Genomic DNA, 24,379 nt, shown 5'->3' with positions numbered 1-24,379 from the left:
ACCCAAGTTTTCAAACAATAAATCGCCCACCTAATTCAAATGCCAATGAACTTTATAAACATATATATACACCTAAGTCTATAAGAATGAAAGATCTAAGATTCTAAATGCATATGTATTTAAAGCTACACTATATGATTGCTAAATATATAGGCAATGAATACTATTTAAAATTTAACATACCAAACGTTGATATTTGAAAGGTAATCCCCTATTCCTTTTCTTTGTCTTACAAGAATGCCGCCGGGTTTTTCAAAACTGTGATTCTGTTGACCTATATAGATCACATGGACATAGTTTGCAACAAGGATCGACTGCATCAGCACTGGCCATGGCATCCCGCTGTGTCACTCAATTAACTCTCGATAAACACATTATCGAAGGGGGAACTTATTTCCCATAGCACAAATAAATGACTCCACTGAATTTTTTAATTCAGGAACTTTGTTGAACAAATAAGTTTTTGGAATTTTTTTTACTCTCCTTGTTATATATAAATATTATTTACAATGGTATAAAAGAAAAATATGAACACATTTCCGGGTGGTTGTTGTTGTTTTGTTTTTGTTTTTTAATTTTTGGGGGTCTAAATTTAATTATCACAACTCAAAATCAATCATAACTCAAACTTTGGAGCTATTTATAAGAAAACAAAAGTTTTATATATTTATATACATGTGTCGTCTTGCACTAAATAATTAAAAACTTCTTATGCTTGGAGTTGGTATTTCTGTAACGTTTTTACAATGTTTTGCAAACATTTTAAGACAATGTTGTATTCATGTTGTCTCCTAACATTTGTATTTCATGAAATTTATAATAATTATTACACGAAGTATTTTTTTTTAATCATGCTATTCAATTTATAGCTGCGCGATATTTTACCATTATAGAAATTAATGTTAAATGCTAAATGTTTTCTCAAAACCTCCTTGCAACAGGAAAAAAATGTTATAAAAAACATTTTTAAAATGATTGTTAAGAACCTTTTTTAATAACGTGTTTACAACCAAAATAAAACGTTTTAAAAACATTTTATAAACGTTTTATTAAAAACGTTTTCAGATAACACCAATACAACGGGAATAAAATGTTATGAAAACGTTTTGTGCTACCTGGGTTTAGGAGTAAAATATCAACTTTAATTAGTATTCATATAGGCGTAGTCACAAGGGGAGATGTCCACTTTTTCTCACATTTTATAACATCCATTTATCATCTGAATTTTTTTAATATATTCGATCAGTGCATATTATCTATTCAAGATATATTACTAAAGTCAGGTACTCTTCACACAATTGCTCCGAAGAAAATAGTTCCATTCATGATCAGTAGATACAACATTACAACAAATGTTAAGAATAATGATGTATATTTAATACGTTAAAGAAAACAAAATTAACGTAAAAAGATTTTAAGAAAATCACTTTTCCCAAGAAAAGGAAATAAAAAGTTTTCATATTCCTACGCTCGCTGCCTCCTCAGTCTTTTTCACGAAAATATATAGGTCATCCTTCGATTGATAGTGATAAATCTTTTCACCAATTATATAACTGTCATGATAATTGTTCGTTAATTGCCGTATATTTTCTTTTGAGTGAGAATATTAATCATTAACTGTGTGTGTGTGTGTGTGGTTTTTTCTCTTTTTTTAAATAACGGAATGGTTATTATGTTGTTAAACACCTGCAATCGTAACTTCTCGGCAAAGCAACGTGATTTGCCGAGCTCGTCTGAAAGGATCTTCGCACGTGTGTAAACCTAGTCTATTTGGTCTTGCAAGCACAGGTATGTGCATCTTTCGCTAGTGACGCTTAGATCATGTAGACTGGGTATCAGTATTTGCTACGGACATGAAGAAGAACTATACACCAGTTTCATAACAAGTGCAGGTTTTTTTACTCAAGCCCTAGACTGGGCTAAAGGGGCTGAGTTACCTAAAACGATGCTAGGTCATTGATCTACTCAGTTTAAAAACACGAAAATATACTATTTTTGTAAATAAAAACATTTCTAGAAACAAAAATGAAGTTTATCTTCAAAACGTCTCTATATTCAAAATCTATATAAAGTGTTAAATGTCGGATTTTATTCTATGACGAAGGAGTGATGCTCCACAGCCGCAACCGATCTCGCGCTTTCCTTTGCGTTTAACAACGGCCGTCAATGCATCTCTAGACGAGTTCATTGATTACTCTTGTTGACCCATCTTTAACATCTGCCTATACTTTGAGTTAAAGTACTTTAATAGCACAAAATTAAAAAATAAATTAAAATCTATCCTTGATAGATCTATAGTTTTGCTATTTATAAAAATTGGGCTATCTTTGATCTTTGCTTGAACTTGTTTCGAATTTTTACAGAAGATTCTAACATTGGAAAGTTAGATGGTACACATGTAGCACAGGCCCATAGTATGCTGGATTTTTTCGGAGCCCCCCCCCCCCCTTTCACTTTGAAAACGTTGCTACAGGCCTGTAACATGCTATTTGGATTAAATATTCCTGAAAATGAGTGAGCTGTTAAATACATCTTTAAAATTATACGGTTAATTATATTTAGTCTATGTTCTATGTGAAATTAAAACTTTTTCTATAGGCATCTGCAACGTTGTGATAATAAAAGTCACTAATCGCATGTAACGTTATATACATGTATGTACATGCAGTTTCCTTAGTACATGCATATTTTATTCAACAAAAGATGTTGAAACCCAGTAGCCTAAATATTATGTCATTTTAGGTTATTTATGGCCATTGTATAGTTGACTTTCTACAGCTCGAGTATCTCTGACGTTTTATCAGTAAATAGTTTTTTTTTTAAAAATTAGAAATCATCTGAGCACAATGAAAATTCGAATAAATTAAAAGTCGAATATCTTGGATATGGGGTAACCCATATCTATTCTTGTTTATCGCTATTTCTAGTTAGGATTTAGTAAATGACACTGATCACTGTTCGTTATCTTCACTTATTTTCATTTTATAGATGTAACTATTTTTAATGTGTTTTGATATACGAATTTTAAAATCCATGAAAGATTAGTACACGTATAATCTGAAAGAGGAAAATATTGATGTACACCAGTGCACAGGTTAGCTAAAACAATGTATTTTGGATCGGAATCGGGATTTCATGCTATTGTCTCTCATTACCTATTTGTTCCTGTTTTATAATTAAATTTACTTGTAAGTCTCTTTGAAGTATTTCTTAATAAAAGAATAATCTTGACGAGTTTAGAGCAGAAGGTCTTATCACGATTATCCATTACCGTGAGAACTTAGACAATGTTATGACAAAGTCGGATCGATTTGTCACATGACGGGCATGTTCGATGTTGCCTTGAATACACTGATCAAGGTAAGGGAAGCTACAGAGGTAAAGTACTCATCAATTTATAGTTTTTCTTCGCCATTTTATAGGCAATATTCATCAAATTTTGTTCTGAATTGGAAGTAATGTTTTATACAAACAACATGTTCTTCTATGGACTTCAAAGCAGGGTTAGAAACTCCCTAAAATTACAACTCGCAAATAATTGCGAGTACCAACAAAGTGAACTCGCAATTTGATAAGACTACTTGCAATTTTCATATAAAGTTAAATTTATATAAATTAAATACATGTAACTTAAGGAAAAAGTAACTACTGTACAATACACAAAATACAACTACAGTGCGACTTTTATCTAAATTACTGATTTAAATCAAAAGTATTGTGTTCTGTCATATTATATAATTTTGCTACAGTTTCAATGCAAAAAAACTCAACTCGCAAGTTTTTGCGAGTTACCTAATTTTTAACTCGCAATTTGGGAATTCTAACTCGCGTTTTGCGAGTTGTATATAGTGAATTTCGAACCCTGCAAAGATTTGTGTTTAATGATGTTAAGATTCCTCAATAACAACAGGTCCAATACAATCTATTGCTTTAGCTCTGAAGCTTGAATTAATTTAGCTTTTTAAGTAAAAAAGTGGCTGCAGAACTGTAGCGTTATGGTTTTATATTTTAGTCTTTGACCATCAGGCTACAGATCCCGTTATGTAAGTAAAGTGCAGTTTACGGCGCAAGATTTTCTGCGCACTTTGGGAATGTATTTTGCCACTTTCCAGCATTGGTCAACCAACTATCTTTCATTCCCTAATTCTATACATATTCTATAACCAACCTGTGTATTTTATCCACCTCTTAACCCTTTATAGTCGTCTCTACAGATCAATAAACTTGTTATGCCATCCGACAACAAATTCACAAATGTTTAGAGAGTGCGCAGAAAATCTTGTGCAGTAAATTGCACTTTATTTACATTACGGGATCTGAAAATTTTCAACTATGAACTTTTCTGAAAACAATTTTAATGCACTAAAAAATCACTCATCAAATTATGCTTCCTTGAGAGACTTTGAAGTCAAAGTTCTAAAAGTTTTGAGGCTATAAAGCAATTGATTTGTGACCACATAGTTATTTCTTTAATGAAATTATAAAAGAGGCCAATTGTGGTCAACAGGATATTGACTGGTATTAATTCAGCACAATGTGAAATAAGCATAGTTAACCATGCTTCACTGAACACAATTTGGTATGCAGTTATCTGCTAGAACAATAGAAATGCATATTTTTCCTAAAAGAGTTTAAAAGCAGCAAAGTTTAAAGTCAAACTATGTTTGCTTTGGATTGCTTTTTAACAGTCCATACTACAAATATGACTAAGTTACATACTATACTTTTTTGTCTATTTCATATAAAAACATTTTTGTGAAAAAACTTTATTGCAATAGCTTTATCAAACTATTTTGAGTATAAAGCTATATAGCTAATTCAAGCTATATAGCTCAGTCGAGAGATCTGCTGGACCAGTTCAAGTATGTGTTTAAGGATGTAGATACATCAACAACAACAGGTCTGGTACAATCTCTTGATTTAGCTATGTAGCTTGAATCAGTTATATATAGCTTGATTTAGTTATTCAAAAAAGCCTTATTAAGCAATTTTATCATACTCTCTAACAAAAAAAACAAAGCAAAACAAAAAAAACAATGCAACCTTTTATGTGAATGGATATATTCACATGGACCTATCATTTATTGTCTTTAATTGAGATTGTGTTATTTCTCCTGTATTTTGTGATCATTTAATAATCTAATAAGAATAAAATAGAATGAATAGATATTTTTATATGGTAAATCATGAGACATTTTTGTGAATCATTATTATGAACAGAAAATGGAGTGATTTAATTGCTGACTAATATGCCATTGATTAAGAGAACTTGAGGGATAAACGACCTTAACTACATGTAATTTACTTTATGTTTTTGTTCATTGCAGACACTAAGACAACAGTGATTTGATACACTAGTGGGAGTATTCCTCAGGATTGGGTTACTTCCCCTGACAAACAGGCCATGTGACTGAGTGCCCCCTGAATCATATACCTAAAATCTTGAACAATGGCATCCCCAGGATTTTTATCCAAATGTTGTCTGGCACACAACGTGACACATTCCAAGGATTTAGAGGGTAGAACAGTTGGTGAAGTTATAAACATACTGTCTGTCGTATTTTGTTCCATTAGTCTTGTAACTGTTCTGTTTCTTGTCTGGCCGAGGAAGGATGGAAACTCAGAGGTGTTTCAGAGTAAAAATCGAATCTTAGTAGGACCGAATCTCAACAGCATCATCAAGAGTCTGGTCTCCGTCAATGTTCTGGCTGTCATAGGTAAGAAAAGTAATCGATAGAAGTAACCTATACTTTAGTCAAGTTTGCTGCTATATTCAAATTATTGTAGAAAAAATTTGTCATGAATTCTGTTAAATAATACCAGCTAGCTACTTAATAATAATGATCATTGAAAGTTTCCAGCTGCTGCTTGACAGTGCACAAGGAGTCATTCAATTGTTAATCTCTGTACATTCCTGATTACACGTACATTACACAGGGAGTCATACAGTGATAAATCTCTGTACATCTCTGATTACATGTACATTACACAGGGAGTCATACAGTGGTAAATCTCTGTACATCTCTGATTACATGTACATTACACAGGGAGTCATACAATGGTAAACCTCTGTACATCTCTGATTACACCTACATTACACAAGGAGTCATACAATGGTAAATCTCTGTACATCTCTGATTACACCTACATTACACAGGGAGTCACACAGTGGTAAATCTCTGTACATCTCTGATTACATGTAAATTACACATGGAGTCATACAATGGTAAATCTCTGTACATCCCTGATTACATGTACATTACACAGGGAGTCATACAGTGGTAAATCTCTGTACATCTCTGATTACATGTAAATTACACATGGAGTCATACAGTGGTAAATCTCTGTACATCTCTGATTACATGTACATTACACAGGGAGTCATACAATGGTAAATCTCTATACATCTCTGATTACATATACATTACACAGGGAGTCATACAGTGGTAAATCTCTGTACATCTCTGATTACTTGTACATTACACAGGGAGTCATACAGTGGTAAATCTCTGTACATCCCTGATACACCTAAATTACACAGGGAGTCATACAATGGTAAATCTCTGTACATCTCTGAATACTTGTACATTACACAGGGAGTCATACAGTGGTAATTCTCTGAAAATCTATGATTACATGTACATTACACAGGAGGTCATATAATGGTAAATCTCTATACATCTCTGATTACATGTACATTACACAGGGAGTCATACAGTGGTAAATCTGTACATCCCTGATTTCACCTACATTACACAGGGAGTCATACAGTGGTAAATCTGTACATCTCTGATTACACCTACATTATACAGGGCATCATACAGTGGTAAATCTGTAATCTCTGATTAAATGTACATTACACAGGGAGTCATACAATGGTGAATCTCTGTATATTTCTGATTACATGTACATTACACAGGGAGTCATACAGTTGTAAATCTCTGTACATCTCTGATTACATCTACATTACACAGGGAGTCATACAATGGTAAATCTCTGTACATCTCTGATTACATCTACATTACACAGGGAGTCATACAGTGGTAAATCTCTGTACATCCCTGATTACATGTACATTACACAGGGAGTCATACAATGGTAAATCTGTACATCTCTGATTACATGTACATTACACAGGGACTCATACAGTGGCAAATCTCTGTACATCTCTGATTACACCTTCATTACACAGGGAGTCATACAATGGTAAATCTCTGTACATCTCTGATTACATCTACATTACACAGGGAGTTATATTGTGTATAATCTCTGATTACACCTACAGTTTTCACCAGATTCACTATACCATTGAAACCTTTGTGCATTGTATTAAATGTGACTTGAAAATTATATGCCATAAGATTTTTAATATCTTGAACAATAAACTGAATTGAATTGCATCAGAATATTTAATATGTCAGATATCTGCAGGCAAGTTTATATGTCAAAGTCTGATGAACAAACAAAAATTTCCAGTAAGCTCATCTAAGCAGTTTGCCGTGAGTTTATTTCTCACAGAAGGGAACCCTAATATTGTAACTTTAAAACATTTTTTCTTCATTGAGAAAAACTACATTCATCTTGACCTCACTCATAAATTTTTTTTCTCCCATTTTGGGGGGTGGGATGGGCTGGATGTGAAAGTTGCCTATTGGGGTAATTTTTGTTTGGTAATAAAATAAAATTAAAAGACTGAGGATTTGTAGGAATCAGCACCTTTTAACCAAGTTGGAAATGTTTATTATGTTGCCAGGTTTGCTGGTGAGGTCTGCTGTGTGGTTAGCCCATGCCTTTCCTGACACAAAGAAGTCGTGTATGGATGCCAGTCATTATTTTTGTCTGGTCAGCAATGTAAGTTTTGCTGTTTTATCCAGTCATAAAGTCATCTCATCAGCATTGTAGATCATGCTGTCTTATCTATTATTACTTATTAGGTTTATTGCTGACTGTCCACAGAAATATGTAGGGTTGTTCAAGTCAATAGAAAGAGGAGTTGAGGACCAATAACTGTATAATAAACCTACTAGGATTTAAAGGATTTTTTTGTCTGTGCAGATCTCCTTCACTCATCAGATTCTTGTTTTTTAAGGGTGGAGCTGCTCAAATTTAATCACAGGATTGCTAAAGATTCTTTTGAATGCCAAAAAATAATGCCAGCATATTATTCTCTTTAAGTATGGATGGCATTGCATTGTTTTATCTGCCATGTTGCCATCCAAATTTTGCTCCAAAGAAAAATTGATGGCAAGCATGTGAAGTCTGTTACCTAATGACAGAGCATTATTCTAGACTGAGGCAAAACAAATCTCAGTTATCTCTTTTAACTTCAATACATTCATTCATAATGTCTCTTTCAACATCAGTGGAAGTTCACTGCCTTATCCAATGATAACACCAATGTGTGTTTATTGTAGCACTAAGTTTGTCAAAAGCAATTTAATTTTCTTTGTGCTTTCCAGTAAGAATACCTCTATTATCAGCAATGAATGTTACACTGTCTTACTATGTCAACAAAGACAAACATTGTTTAATGTTAAACATTATGCTTTTCTTCCTCCTACAATTTTGTGTCCAACTCAATAACGTTTTTGTTTATACTGACCTATATAAGGCTTAAGATTTGTTATTGGAATGACCTTTATAAATTAATATCAATGACAAAACTAAGATTTGACCTTTAAATTTGATTTTGGGGTCAATTATTAGGATTCTTGGCTAGTTAGTTCCTCCCTGCTATAGCAAAGAATTAAATAATGTTATTTGATGAATGGGTGTAGCATCTTAAGATATTTTTTGGTTATAAAGAAATGTGTTAAAAAACTCGTATCTACCAGTCAGTGATGTAGCTACCATGTATCCTTGTAGCATCCATATTATTTTTTCAACAAAAAATAATAAATGAATAAGTACAAAATTCTTTGACGAAAGAATACATTTCAATAGATTTATTTCATAATTGAAAATTTATTTTTTATGTGTTATCTTTACACTGTACGCATTCTGAGACTCAATCTAATGTCAACCCTACATATTGCTAATATGTGGAGTGTCCAATAAATGTGGTCATTTGATCACAATTTCATTAAAAGATTTGTTTTTAATTTGATATCATTAAAAACAAACTTTGACCATTGATAAGTTCACTTTTTCACATCTCAAGGGGTGGAATGTTCAGAGTAACCAATTAGGGATTCTGTATTTCCCACCATGGCTGACAGAGAAATCAGGGTTGCAAAAAAGTACGAAATGTATGCTAATCCCTCAGTTTATTTATTTCTTTTTTGGGGGGTTTCATTTTTAGCTCACCTGAGCCGAAGGCTCAAGTGAGCTTTTCTGATCGAAATTTGTCCGTTGTCTGTCGTCGTCGTCGGCAGCGTTGTCGTAAACTTTTCACATTTTCATCTTCTTCTCCAGAACCACTGGGCCAATTTCAATCAAACTTGGCACAAAGTATCCTTGGGTGAAGGGGATTCAAGTTTGTTCTCCTCCAAGGGGAGATAATTAAGAAATAGCAAAAAATTAATGGCATTATTGTAAAATCTTCTTCTCAAGAATCAATGGGCCAGGAAAGATGAAACTCATGTGGAATTATTGTCAGGTAGTGTAGATTCAAGTTTGTTCAAATCATGACCCCCGGGGGCAGGGTGGGGCCACAATGGATGATCAAAGTTTTACATAGGAATATATAGGAAAAATCATCAAAAATCTTCTTCTCAAGAACAGCAAAGATATGATTGGTCATATTTATATGGAAGCATCCTCAGGTGGTGTAGATTCAACTTTGTTCAAATCATGACCCCCAGGGCTAGGGTGGGGCCACAATGGATGATTAAAGTTTAACATAGGAGTATATAGGAAAAATCTTCAAAAATCTTCTTCTCAAGAACAGCAAAGCCATGATTGGTCAAATTTATATGGAAGCATCTGCAGGTGGTGTAGCTTCAAATTTGTTCAAATCATGACCCCCGGGGGTAGGGTGGTGCCACAATGAGCGATCAAAGTTTTCATAGAGTATATTGGAAAAATCTTTTTCTCAAGAACAGTAAAGCTATGATTGGTCATATTTATTTGGTAGCATCCTCAGGTGGTGTAGATTCAAGTTTGTTCAAATCATAACCCCCGGGGGTGGGATGGGGCCACAATGGACGATCAAAGTTTTACATAGGAATATGTAGGAAAAATCTTCAAAAATCTTCTCCTCAAGAACAGCAAAGATATGATAGGTCATATTTAAATGGAAGTATCCTCAGGTGGTCTATATTCAAGTTTGTTCAAATCAGGACCCCCAGGGGTAGGGTGGGGCCAATATGGACTATCAAAGTTTAACATAGGTGTATATTGGAAAAATCTTCAAAAATCTTCTTCTCAAGAACAGCAAAGCTATGATTGGTCATATTTATGTGGAAGCATCCTCAGGTGATGTAGATTCAAGTTTGTTCAACATGACCCCCCGGGGTAGGATGGGGCCACAATGAGAGATCAGAGTTTTACATAGGAATATATAGGAAATATCTTCTCAAGAACAGCAAAGCCACTGTTTGTCATATTTATATAGAAGCATCCTCAGATAGTTTAGATTCAAGTTTGTTCAAATCATGACCTCCAGGGGTAGGGTGGGGCCACAATGAAAGTTTAAACTTGTAGAGAAAAAAGTCACAGTTAATCAAAAAATTATGTAAGCATGTAATCATGTAATTATGTAGAATTAATTTTGTTCAAATCATACCCCCCACTCCCTCTTAGGGGTAGGTTGGGACCACTTATGCATTTAAGCTTTTTCAATACTAAACTGATTTTTTTCCTTTTTTTCCTTGCCACAGTGCTCAGGTGAGCGATGTGCCCCTGGGCCTCTTGTTGATGAATAATTTTTTTTTCATTCATTCATTTTTAGTGGGCGCAGTAAGCTGATTTATTCATACTCTAAAGTATTCTACCCAATTATAACACTACATAAGTGAGTCAAGGCTAGGTTTGAGCATTTTTATGCAAATGAGCTTATTAAAACACGTAAGAGGTTTCTCTACTATGAAAATAAGGTTTAAAGATGCTTAGTATCCACAATATGTTATATAGCCAGTACACATTATGATGTCATTGTTGTGTACTACTTGAGGTAACCAACAGCATTAACAAAACAGCTCTGGCACAAAGGCATATCTTATTTTATTTTACAGAATTTTTGTTTAATAAGAGGAAGAATATTCCAAAGATGAATGATATTACTACACGAATCTGGTGCATTATCTCATTTGATCTGATTTGAAAGAAACTTAGAGCAGACTCTTCATTTTTTTTTTTTTAACCTTTTTTCAACTCAATACTCCACAAATAGTAACGTAACAATTGAATTGTCAACAGTTGTACAGCAATACCAACAATCTTTGGAAAATTTTACTTGTTTGTGTCAAATTAAATTCATTATGCCTTAGCCCAAAATGCTTTTGTTTTGTTGGTAATGTTTATTTCTTTGAGTAGTAATGGGAAAGAACAGTGACATCATAATATGATGTCACAATGTGTTTTGGATAAATCATGTCATGGGTACTTAATATGTATAAGAAAGTTTGTTAAACCTCTTTATAATAGAGAAACCTCATATGAGTTTTATTGAGTTCATTTGCAAAGAACGCCCATATCTAGCCTTGACTAACGTGCATAGATAAGTTAGTCCAATGGATGTATTGACACTCTGTGTTGTAGTTTTAGTTATTAGTGTCTCTTATATCATACCTCCTAGTCATCATTGTGGATGACAGTAATGTTTACTCATTCAATTGTAGGTGTGGATCTTGTATTTTTTCACCTGCAATCATTTCTGGCACCTTGTCTATGCTATGGAAGCCTATATGGTGTCTAACAATCGAGAACTGTAAGTATTAATCTAAGGCAGCTCTGTGTAGAGATGGATTAGGTATGCTAGTATTGTATTGAGGGAAGGTAGTTTGTAAATATTAATCTAAGACAGCTTTGTGTAGAGATGGATTAGGTATGCTAGTATTGTATTGAGAGAAGGCAGTTTGTCAGTATTAATCTACAGCAGCTTTGTGTAGAGATGGACTAGGTATGCTTAGTATTGTATTGAGGGAAGGTAGTTTGTCAGTATTAATCTATAGAGCTCTATGTAGAGATGGGTTAGGTATGCTGGTATTGTATTGAGAGAAGGCAGTTTGTCAGTATTAATCTAAGACAGCTTTGTGTAGAGATGGATTAGGTATGCTAGTATTGTATTGAGGGAAGGTAGTTTGTCAGTATTAATCTAAGACAGCTTTGTGTAGAGATGGATTAAGTATGCTAGTATTGTATTGAGGGAAGGTAGTTTGTCAGTTTTAATCTAAGACAGCTTTGTGTAGAGATGGACTAGGTATGCTTAGTATTGTATTGAGGGAAGGTAGTTTGTCAGTATTAATCTATAGAGCTCTGTGTAGAGATGGGTTAGGTATGCTAGTATTGTATTGAGAGAAGGCAGTTTGTCAGTATTAATCTAAGACAGCTTTGTGTAGAGATGGATTAGGTATGCTAGTGTTGTATTGAGGGAAGGTAGTTTGTCAGTATTAATCTATAGAGCTCTGTGTAGAGGTGGATTAGGTATGCTAATATTGTATTGAGAGAAGGTAGTTTGTCAGTATTAATCTAGGACAGCTTTGTGTAGAGATGGATTAGGTATGCTTAGTATTGTATTGAGGGAAGAAGGTAGTTTGTCAGTATTAATCTATGGCAGCTTTGTGTAGAGATGGATTAGGTATGCTTGTATTGTATTGAGGGAAGGTAGTTTGTCAGTATTAATCTATGGCAGCTTTGTGTAGAGATGGATTAGGTATGCTTGTATTATATTGAGGGAAGGTAGTTTGTCAGTATTAATCTAAGACAGCTTTGTGTAGAGATGGATTAGGTATGCTAGTATTGTATTGAGGGAAGAAGGTAGTTTGTCAGTATTAATCTAAGACAGCTTTGTGTAGAGATGGATTAGGTATGCTAGTGTTTAGATAGAATGTTCTATCGTTAAAATGATATTGTCCTACGGACCCGATTTAACGATAGAATTCGTTCCGTGTATTCGCAATGTAGCAAAATAAACACAGGCGATAACTCGAACTCTGTGCATTTTCTATGAAGAATCCAGAGAGTTCCGAATGTCAACATGGTGTTAAATTTAAAGCGAGGAAAAAACGTTGAGAAAATGAGTTGAATTTTCGTATATATATGGATTAATTTTTAGGTTTAAAGGCATATACAATCTCAAAAAGGTTTGTTATGAATAATTTGGTAGTTATTTTCAGTGCAACTCATTTTGTATTCTTCAGAATCATTTTGGAGTGGACCTACTCCGATTTGCTACATTGCAAGTATATGGGACGTATTCTAACTGTGGTGAGGGCCTGTCCCGAGACACAGTTAGAATATTCTAACTAGCTAGTGTTGTATTGAGGGAAGGTAGTTTGTCAGTATTAATCTATAGAGCTCTGTGTAGAGGTGGATTAGGTATGCTTGTATTGTATTGAGGGAAGGTAGTTTGTCAGTATTAATCTATGGCAGCTTTGTGTAGAGATGGATTAGGTATGCTAGTATTGTATTGAGGGAAGGTAGTTTGTAAATATTAATCTAAGACAGCTTTGTGTAGAGATGGATTAGGTATGCTAGTATTGTATTGAGAGAAGGCAGTTTGTCAGTATTAATCTACAGCAGCTTTGTGTAGAGATGGACTAGGTATGCTTAGTATTGTATTGAGGGAAGGTAGTTTGTCAGTATTAATCTATAGAGCTCTGTGTAGAGATGGGTTAGGTATGCTAGTATTGTATTGAGAGAAGGCAGTTTGTCAGTATTAATCTAAGACAGCTTTGTGTAGAGATGGATTAGGTATGCTAGTATTGTATTGAGGGAAGGTAGTTTGTCAGTATTAATCTAAGACAGCTTTGTGTAGAGATGGATTAAGTATGCTAGTATTGTATTGAGGGAAGGTAGTTTGTCAGTTTTAATCTAAGACAGCTTTGTGTAGAGATGGACTAGGTATGCTTAGTATTGTATTGAGGGAAGGTAGTTTGTCAGTATTAATCTATAGAGCTCTGTGTAGAGATGGGTTAGGTATGCTAGTATTGTATTGAGAGAAGGCAGTTTGTCAGTATTAATCTAAGACAGCTTTGTGTAGAGATGGATTAGGTATGCTAGTGTTGTATTGAGGGAAGGTAGTTTGTCAGTATTAATCTATAGAGCTCTGTGTAGAGGTGGATTAGGTATGCTAGTATTGTATTGAGAGAAGGTAGTTTGTCAGTATTAATCTAAGACAGCTTTGTGTAGAGATGGATTAGGTATGCTAGTATTGTATTGAGAGAAGGTAGTTTGTCAGTATTAATCTATGGCAGCTTTGTGTAGAGATGGATTAGGTATGCTTGTATTGTATTGAGGGAAGGTAGTTTGTCAGTATTAATCTATGGCAGCTTTGTGTAGAGATGGATTAGGTATGCTTGTATTATATTGAGGGAAGGTAGTTTGTCAGTATTAATCTAAGACAGCTTTGTGTAGAGATGGATTAGGTATGCTAGTATTGTATTGAGGGAAGAAGGTAGTTTGTCAGTATTAATCTAAGACAGCTTTGTGTAGAGATGGATTAGGTATGCTAGTGTTTAGATAGAATGTTCTATCGTTAAAATGATATTGTCCTACGGACCCGATTTAACGATAGAATTCGTTCCGTGTATTCGCAATGTAGCAAAATAAACACGGGCGATAACTCGAACTCTGTGCATTTTCTATGAAGAATCCAGAGAGTTCCGAATGTCAACATGGTGTTAAATTTAAAGCGAGGAAAAAACGTTGAGAAAATGAGTTGAATTTTCGTATATATATGGATTAATTTTTAGGTTTAAAGGCATATACAATCTCAAAAAGGTTTGTTATGAATAATTTGGTAGTTATTTTCAGTGCAACTCATTTTGTATTCTTCAGAATCATTTTGGAGTGGACCTACTCCGATTTGCTACATTGCAAGTATATGGGACGTATTCTAACTGTGGTGAGGGCCTGTCCCGAGACACAGTTAGAATATTCTAACTAGCTAGTGTTGTATTGAGGGAAGGTAGTTTGTCAGTATTAATCTATAGAGCTCTGTGTAGAGGTGGATTAGGTATGCTTGTATTGTATTGAGGGAAGGTAGTTTGTCAGTATTAATCTATGGCAGCTTTGTGTAGAGATGGATTAGGTATGCTAGTATTGTATTGAGGGAAGGTAGTTTGTAAATATTAATCTAAGACAGCTTTGTGTAGAGATGGATTAGGTATGCTAGTATTGTATTGAGAGAAGGCAGTTTGTCAGTATTAATCTACAGCAGCTTTGTGTAGAGATGGACTAGGTATGCTTAGTATTGTATTGAGGGAAGGTAGTTTGTCAGTATTAATCTATAGAGCTCTGTGTAGAGATGGGTTTGGTATGCTAGTATTGTATTGAGAGAAGGCAGTTTGTCAGTATTAATCTAAGACAGCTTTGTGTAGAGATGGATTAGGTATGCTAGTATTGTATTGAGGGAAGGTAGTTTGTCAGTATTAATCTAAGACAGCTTTGTGTAGAGATGGATTAAGTATGCTAGTATTGTATTGAGGGAAGGTAGTTTGTCAGTTTTAATCTAAGACAGCTTTGTGTAGAGATGGACTAGGTATGCTTAGTATTGTATTGAGGGAAGGTAGTTTGTCAGTATTAATCTATAGAGCTCTGTGTAGAGATGGGTTAGGTATGCTAGTATTGTATTGAGAGAAGGCAGTTTGTCAGTATTAATCTAAGACAGCTTTGTGTAGAGATGGATTAGGTATGCTAGTGTTGTATTGAGGGAAGGTAGTTTGTCAGTATTAATCTATAGAGCTCTGTGTAGAGATGGATTAGGTATGCTAGTATTGTATTGAGAGAAGGTAGTTTGTCAGTATTAATCTAAGACAGCTTTGTGTAGAGATGGATTAGGTATGCTAGTATTGTATTGAGAGAAGGTAGTTTGTCAGTATTAATCTATGGCAGCTTTGTGTAGAGATGGATTAGGTATGCTTGTATTGTATTGAGGGAAGGTAGTTTGTCAGTATTAATCTATGGCAGCTTTGTGTAGAGATGGATTAGGTATGCTTGTATTATATTGAGGGAAGGTAGTTTGTCAGTATTAATCTAAGACAGCTTTGTGTAGAGATGGATTAGGTATGCTAGTATTGTATTGAGGGAAGAAGGTAGTTTGTCAGTATTAATCTAAGACAGCTTTGTGTAGAGATGGATTAGGTATGCTAGTGTTTAGATAGAATGTTCTATCGTTAAAATGATATTGTCCTACGGACCCGATTTAACGATAGAATTCGTTCCGTGTATTCGCAATGTAGCAAAATAAACACGGGCGATAACTCGAACTCTGTGCATTTTCTATGAAGAATCCAGAGAGTTCCGAATGTCAACATGGTGTTAAATTTAAAGCGAGGAAAAAACGTTGAGAAAATGAGTTGAATTTTCGTATATATATGGATTAATTTTTAGGTTTAAAGGCATATACAATCTCAAAAAGGTTTGTTATGAATAATTTGGTAGTTATTTTCAGTGCAACTCATTTTGTATTCTTCAGAATCATTTTGGAGTGGACCTACTCCGATTTGCTACATTGCAAGTATATGGGACGTATTCTAACTGTGGTGAGGGCCTGTCCCGAGACACAGTTAGAATATTCTAACTAGCTAGTGTTGTATTGAGGGAAGGTAGTTTGTCAGTATTAATCTATAGAGCTCTGTGTAGAGGTGGATTAGGTATGCTTGTATTGTATTGAGGGAAGGTAGTTTGTCAGTATTAATCTATGGCAGCTTTGTGTAGAGATGGATTAGGTATGCTAGTATTGTATTGAGGGAAGGTAGTTTGTAAATATTAATCTAAGACAGCTTTGTGTAGAGATGGATTAGGTATGCTAGTATTGTATTGAGAGAAGGCAGTTTGTCAGTATTAATCTACAGCAGCTTTGTGTAGAGATGGACTAGGTATGCTAGTATTGTATTGAGGGAAGGTAGTTTGTCAGTATTAATCTAAGACAGCTTTGTGTAGAGATGGATTAGGTATGCTAGTATTGTATTGAGGGAAGGTAGTTTGTCAGTATTAATCTAAGACAGCTTTGTGTAGAGATGGATTAGGTATGCTAGTATTGTATTGAGGGAAGGTAGTTTGTCAGTATTAATCTAAGACAGCTTTGTGTAGAGATGGATTAGGTATGCTTGTATTGTATTGAGGGAAGGTAGTTTGTCAGTATTAATCTATAGCAGCTCTGTGTAGAGATGGATAAGGTATGCTAGTATTGTATTGAGGGAAGGTAGTTTGTCAGTATTAATCTATAGAGCTCTGTGTAGAGGTGGATTAGGTATGCTAGTATTGTATTGAGGGAAGGAAGTTTGTCAGTAAAATTGATTTACAGATATACAGTCAAACCTTGTTATCTCAAACTCCACGGGACCAAGATTAAACTTTGAGATATCCATGGATTCAACATATAACGAGAGTGAAAAACATAAGAAAAAGTGGTTGGGACTGCCAACTCACTTTGACATATGCCTGGTATTCCAGATATCAGATGTTTAACTGTATTTTAACTACAGACTTGCTCTGGACCATACAAAATATTTTATAAGTTAATTTAAGTCATATAAACTAGGTAAATGGAAGGGCTATTATCTGCACCCATGTGTAATATTCATATGGATTATTCTATTTAAACCAGATTTTCTCCAAATTCAACTATCACACAGTTTAGTAAAAACAGTTACTCATTAATTCAAGGATAGAGAAAAATTAAAAATAAACCAGAGATTTGATTGCCCACGCAGCTATGTTAAGGCTGTCCGAAGGCTTAATATGCATTAGATATATACTATTTTATTTTAGCTATGTTTTGATTTCATTTTGTAATCTATGCATACATACACAGTTAAGTTGTAAAGAGAGTTTAATAAGGTATTATAAAAAAGCATTTCTGTGATGTCACATGACTGTGTTGATCACGGACACTTATAAATTTTCTTAAATGTTGCACAAAAATCGCATCGGCACAAGTGAAAAACAAAATTATTGTGAACGGCTTGTTACATAAATCAATTAAACGTATTCTTGGGTATACATAAAGTCCTGGGGGCAAGTCTGAATTTTATTTTGTAAGAAAATATTTCACGAGAAATTCAACTTACCCACATACAAGGGGTCATTTTCCACTCTTCATCGCAATTTATACAAAATGGGATAAATTACATACAATCCCCCAGCAAAATTCAGTTAGAGGACATATTTCTCTAGTGGATTCACACAGAATATCTTCAATTAATCCTTATTATTCACTTGTGCCAGTCTAATGTATATAAGATTTATAAATTCTAACTCTGTCTACCGACGTGTAAGGGGGAGCATTTCACATTTTTTTTGTAATTGTTTGAATACGTACATGTTAGACAAGAAAAAGAAATAACAATATTATACTGCAAATATTCACCATCATTACAGCCTTAAAACAACAATCCAGACACATGATTAAACATCAACATAAAAAAAATTCTACATGTGATGTGAAAGGAATGTAAAAGATATGACACTTTCCCCATCATGTCTGCTCAAATTTGCAGTGACTTGACGTCATATGCCATTATGACGTCATATCTAGGTAGTTCAGAGAAGTTACTACGGCTGGTACACTGTGACATTCTTTGGACAGCCTTATCCTAGCCGCGCAAAGGATTTTTTCAGCATTTTGCTTGTTGAAGGTCTGAGAGATATGATTTTCGTGCCTCTGTACTTTGTAGTTTATCTGATATCGGTTATTACAATAATTCTTTTAATCTAATATTGTTACACTCAGTATGCTCATTAAGCTCAGCTTATTCTGTTTATCATGTACACTGATACTCTTGACACCGGTTGTTATATCTTCTATTTTATATTTTCAGGACCTCTGGTCTGAAAGTTTTTGTGGGATGGTTTATCCCTGCATTTCTAACAACATCTGCTGGAGTAGTAGTGTACTATAAAGGCTTCCAAACGTAAGTTAAATTTCATTGTTATTAGGTCATCTAAGCGAATCTAAGCCAAAACTCAGGTGAGCTTCTCTGATCACACTTTGTCCACTGTATTCTGTTAACTTTTCAAACTTTAAACTTTGTTTCCAGAATTATTGGAAGCGAGAAAGTGGTGATTTGATTATATCTTCTTTAATTTTTTTTCATTTTTAGGTTAAAATTAATTTGTTCTGTGGTAAAATTAGGCCAAAAATAATTATTAATAATCAATAGTTTCTCAGGCCAAAAATTTCAAAATTCAATGCGGCAGGCATTTTTTTTTTTAAACAGGTGTTATATACCTTTTTTTCATGTCAGTCGTTTAACAACATGATGATATCAACTCATTCTTAATTTTTTTTATTCTCTTTAAAAGTTTATTCATAAAATACCATATTAACAAGAAATATATTGTCTATCTAATAAAAATGTCTATCTAGCAATTATGAAAAGGGAAATAACTCAATTTTCTTTTTCAACCTGGAAAAATAGAAAATTGAATTATTTCCCTTTTCAATATGTCAATAAAATTGATCAATGCAGCAGTTTTTGACCTGATGTGGCAGTGCCTGAGAAACTATTGATTAATTTTTTATGGCCTTAAGAGTAAATTTTATTTATTTGGAGAGATTTGATTTTTTTCATGTTTTTGCATGGAATTTTAATATTAAAATAGAGTAAATTTTTGGGGAGGATGAAAAAAATAAGGCTAGTTTGATAGGGAAATTTTGTGATAAATATGTGTTTTAGTAATAATTAAGCCTTCATAAACTGTTTTACAGATTTCTATAACATAATATTTGGATACTCTATATCCTTAAATGTCTTTTCAAATCAGTATGGCCACACTTTCATATTTTTACATATATATGCAAACCTACACATGTTTATATTTTAAACATTAAACACCCCCCCCCCCCTCCCTCCCCCCAGAAGGATATGGCTACAATCAGTAATATCAATTAGTATGCCAGGATCCTCCTGCTTTGAAGATTTAAATCTATGCATTACAACTTCTATTGTTTGGTCTGTGCCACTGTATGGAGTTAAAATGTTAGACAAGAATTTGTAAGAAATTTCTTTAAAATTTACATTTAAAGACATTCTACAGAAGAATACTCAGGTAAACATTGTGGCCTATGGGCCTCTCTTGTGTTTATGACCTACTCTATGTTGTTTTACTTCTGTTTACAGATGTTTTACGCTGAGCGTTACAAAGTCAGCCATTGTGTACATCCTCTTCCTGTCCCCCGTTGTCATAGTAATGCTTAGTAATCCAATCATATTCTACCAGGCAGGAAAATCAGGTAGGTCACCATTATCTCTCTACTGCAACCAGACAACAGATTAACAAGACACCATAGCTAAACTAAATATTCTCTGATGATATTCTGACTTTTTAATTTTTCCAGCTAAGCGAGCTCTTATTTGGCACTATGGACGCTACACCTCGTCAGAAAGAAAACTAGTCGATGCCATTCATACCAAATTTTATCTTATCCTCATCATTTATTTCATTTGGTAAGTTACCTTTAGTGCTAGCATTTTCTGGAAGCTTTTAAATAAAAGGTTAGTTGTACGAAGCTTCAGATTTTACACAAAGCTTCAGGATTTAGATAAATGCCTAGGGTTAGAGTATAATTTTAGCTTAAGATTTTACACAAAGCTTCAGGATTTAGGTATATGTTTATGCCCAGGGTAAGGGTATAGATGTAGTTGTAGCCTCCGAGTTCAGACAAAGCCTCAGGATTTAGGTATTTGCCCAGTATGAAGGTTGTGGGTTCACAGGAGCTAGTTCTTTATTTCTTTGAACCTTCCAGAAACTGAGAACTGAACTCAGAAAATGATTCTTGGTTTATCATTTATGTATTGTTTGGAGTTAAATTAGACTGATCTTATTTCTACAGCCCATTGTAATAAATCAAACTGATTCCTTCTTATATAAAATATGGCTGTATAGAATTAAGCTATGATATTTTATGTTTGATTTTCAGTTGGATTCCTAATCTTATCAATGCAGTTCTATTACTGAGGTCTAAGGCAGCCGCCACCTCATTTATACCAGATGACAAGAGTATCCTGGCTTTCTTTATACTAATGGTATGTATGTATGTTCCTTATTTATATATATAAGTATAGTCTTTATTTACAGTAAAGACTGTTTTTAGAAGAAGTAATTGCTAAATTAAAAAAAAGTCAAGGTGCAAGAGTTATACATGTACATAAAAAATACTTGTCATATAGACATATACAGTTGAATTTCATTATCTTGAACACTGATATCTTGAATACCAGGGATATGTCGATAGGCAGTTGGCAGTCAAGTCCCAACCACTTTTTTCTTATGTTTTTTTATTACCCTTGTTATCTTGAATCCTTGGATATCCTGAAGTTGAATCACGGTCCCCTTAAGTTCCAGATAATAAGGTTTGACTTTATATGGAAATGTTTGCTTAAGTTGGTCAAATTTTGACACTAAGTGCAAAAAAAGTGATGAAATAGGCATGTGATGTACTGTGTGTGTGTGTGTATATAAATATATATATTAGTCTCTATGTATGTGATGAATTGTAATGTAAAATTCCAATACAAATCTGCATTTGGCCTTATTTTCTGATTCTGCTGTTTAATACATTTTATTTGTTCTGATTTTAGGCAGTGTCCAATCCCCTACAAGCTCTCTTAGCTGCTCTGGTCTTCTGGGGACTCCCAACCAATCACAGGCTTCGTTTCAACATCTTCCATTCAGACGTCCAGTATAGTGGCTCCAGTGGAAGTGCCATTATCAATCGGTCAGGACGATCTGGGCGCAGTACAGGAAGTGAAACGGAACCTCTCATCAGCTTCAGACAAAAGTCATCTCTCTAATGCTGACTTACAAAGGATATTACACAGAAAAACTGTGCATTTAAATTGATAAAAGTCATTGACTATATTTCTTAAACTGGCCTCAAACAAAACTCACTGCCACAAGTACAAAGAACTTTAAATTATACGAGTTTTAGAAGATATTAAACATTGGATTGTTTAAGACTGTCACAATGGCAAATCTGTAATAAGAAGTAATGATTAATCCAATGGAGCATGATCTCGGACTCTGTACCAATGATCCATAAAGATATAATTTACATGTATATATACAAGTATAGTAGTCTTCAAATTAACAATTTACTATATGGTACACTTGATGATGCATTAGATGACTACACATATACTGGTTGGCTTTACAGCAGGAATCAGTGCATTTTATTCAGTCAGCTTTGATTGGAATCTGTGTTCATACCGTAATTGTTGTAATATTTTCTTTCATCCTGTATCATGTTTTTTGTTTGTTTGTTTTTTTAAATATATTACAAGTAAAGAAATAATTTTTTTTTTAAACAAATGATTCCAACAGGTGAAGCCTCTGAGACAAATTCTTAAGATCTTACAAGTTATCAGTAGCAATAATGGTAACTTAAAAAGTAAAAAGAAAATGTCATACTAGTGGTTATTCACTTGTAATGCTTAGCTTTTTAAGTCAAGAAGAATTCAATGGAATTTATCATATTTCTCTAATAGAAACATCAGATCATTTAGACATGAGTAGAGAATTGTTTGAAACATTGTGAAATTATAGATCTTAATATGTGAATTTACAAGTGTGGATCTGACATTTTTTTTGTGTCAAATGATTTCTGATGTATTTATTTCAAAATGGATGAGAGAGAGTTTAGTGCACATACACTGAAAAAAAAGAGGGAAAGAGAAAATATGGAAACAAAATTGCTTGCACTATTTATTTATGTTTTTTTTCTGTGCATTTTATGTATTTATACTTGCATTTTAATAAAATATGATGATAAACTTGTGGATTTACTATTGCTTACTGACATCTTACTTCTATAGATTAAAACAACATGCTAAGTTTTATTTTACTAGAGAAAAAGATTTGTGGCAAACTAACAGCAACTAAACTTTATGATAAATGTGATGATTTCAACTTTTTTATTAACTTCCCTATCTATGTAGCAATGTACCCTTATCACCTGCATATGGGGATTATGTCTCAAATTTGATTCGATACACTAGAGCATGTTCTTTGTATGAACAATTTCTTAAAATGTTGTCAGGCTTCTGACAAACAAGTTGATAATTGGAGGGTATATCTACAATCTCACGAAGTCAACATTTTGCAAATAACGATGACCTTGTATGCAAATACGATCTGTAGTTGGGTTGAATGTTGACCAACATCTTTCATACAAATTGTTAAGCCATTATTTTCATACTGTATTGTCTAATGGATGATCATGACAGAGAGCACACAGAGAGTGTGACAGGTCAACAGTCTGGGGATGCTTACTCCTCTATGGCACCTGGTCCCACCTCTGTTTACAGGGGTTTGCTTTTGCTCAAAATTGATATTGAACCTGATTACTGTTAGTTGTCTTCATATTTCATAAAAAAAAATAAAATTGTCATATTTTTCAAATTACAAAGCTGTTTTTCCCTTTATTTCATTTATTGTCGCAGAAATAATCCAATTCTGGTATAATTTTAATTAGGATTTTATAGTCTTTTTTTTTTTTTTTGAGAACAGAACGTAGTAAAATATAAAATTTCATGCAATTTAGACAAGTAATAAATCATGCAGAATGAATAAGATGTCACTTCTACAGGTAATCCCATGCAAGTATAATGTTTCTTTTCTGGAAAGGATTAATCAGTTGAACTTGTGGTTTCATCATCAAGAAAAAAAACTTATACTTTGGATTACCTGTAGAAGTGAAATCTTATAGATTGATTAGGATTTATTGCATTTAGATGATACAAATTGGTTCCATCAAAATAAAATGTACATGGCCGAGCTTTTCTGTTGAAGTTATTTGTCACAATGTGTCTCCATACCCTGTAAACATGCAGACAAAAATCATCTTTTCTTCTGTCAGTTCGACGAACCTTTTCCAATGCAGGTTGAAATTTATTATAAGCACTAATTTGTGCACACATGAGAGGAAAATTGAGATTCAGTCTTTCTTGAATACTACCACAATCACTGCTTGTATGTTAAAAATGTAACTTCCATTTTAAATAGTGTATTTGCATTATTAAATGCATCGGCAGAAAAGAAACTTGGGGGATAAGCTAGCTGAGCCATACGCCTACGTAATGACAGACAAAAAATCAGTTAATTTTTTTTCACAAAGTCCACTTTTTACTAAATTTGAAAAATGTTTATTACCATTTGCATTATACAAAAGTCACCACCCGTGTTTCATTCTGTGGCAGAGAATGCAAGGTTAAGTGTTTAACTTGTTTAGAATCTAGATACATGTATCATCATTTTGAAAGTACTGTACACA

The 24,379-nt window shown here is 33.8% G+C and overlaps 1 protein-coding gene across 2 annotated transcripts; it reads left to right on the top strand.

Moving 5' to 3' along the window:
* Positions 1 to 3,189: 3,189 nt before the first annotated feature.
* On the top strand, positions 3,190 to 23,007 carry LOC133172562 (uncharacterized). 2 transcript variants are annotated; one of them, XM_061307475.1, is made up of 9 exons: positions 3,190 to 3,360; positions 5,328 to 5,717; positions 7,754 to 7,851; positions 11,781 to 11,869; positions 18,927 to 19,019; positions 20,229 to 20,341; positions 20,447 to 20,555; positions 21,029 to 21,134; positions 21,690 to 23,007. In XM_061307475.1, exons 2-9 carry the CDS (start codon positions 5,450 to 5,452, stop codon positions 21,900 to 21,902), a joined length of 1,089 nt encoding a protein of 362 aa, XP_061163459.1. In that variant the 5' UTR covers positions 3,190 to 3,360; positions 5,328 to 5,449; the 3' UTR covers positions 21,903 to 23,007. The 2 variants fall into 2 exon arrangements, with proteins under 2 accessions (XP_061163459.1, XP_061163460.1); XM_061307476.1 differs by having other exon boundaries at positions 3,190 to 3,378.
* Positions 23,008 to 24,379: the final 1,372 nt, after the last annotated feature.

Source organism: Saccostrea echinata, unplaced genomic scaffold (genome assembly GCF_033153115.1).
Source record: "Saccostrea echinata isolate AGI-Se365-2 ecotype Australia unplaced genomic scaffold, CSIRO_AGI_Sech_v1 ptg000054l, whole genome shotgun sequence".
Classification (NCBI taxonomy): domain Eukaryota; kingdom Metazoa; phylum Mollusca; class Bivalvia; order Ostreida; family Ostreidae; genus Saccostrea; species Saccostrea echinata.
Note: the sequence above shows the minus strand (reverse complement) of the source record. Positions and strands in the feature narration are given on the sequence as shown.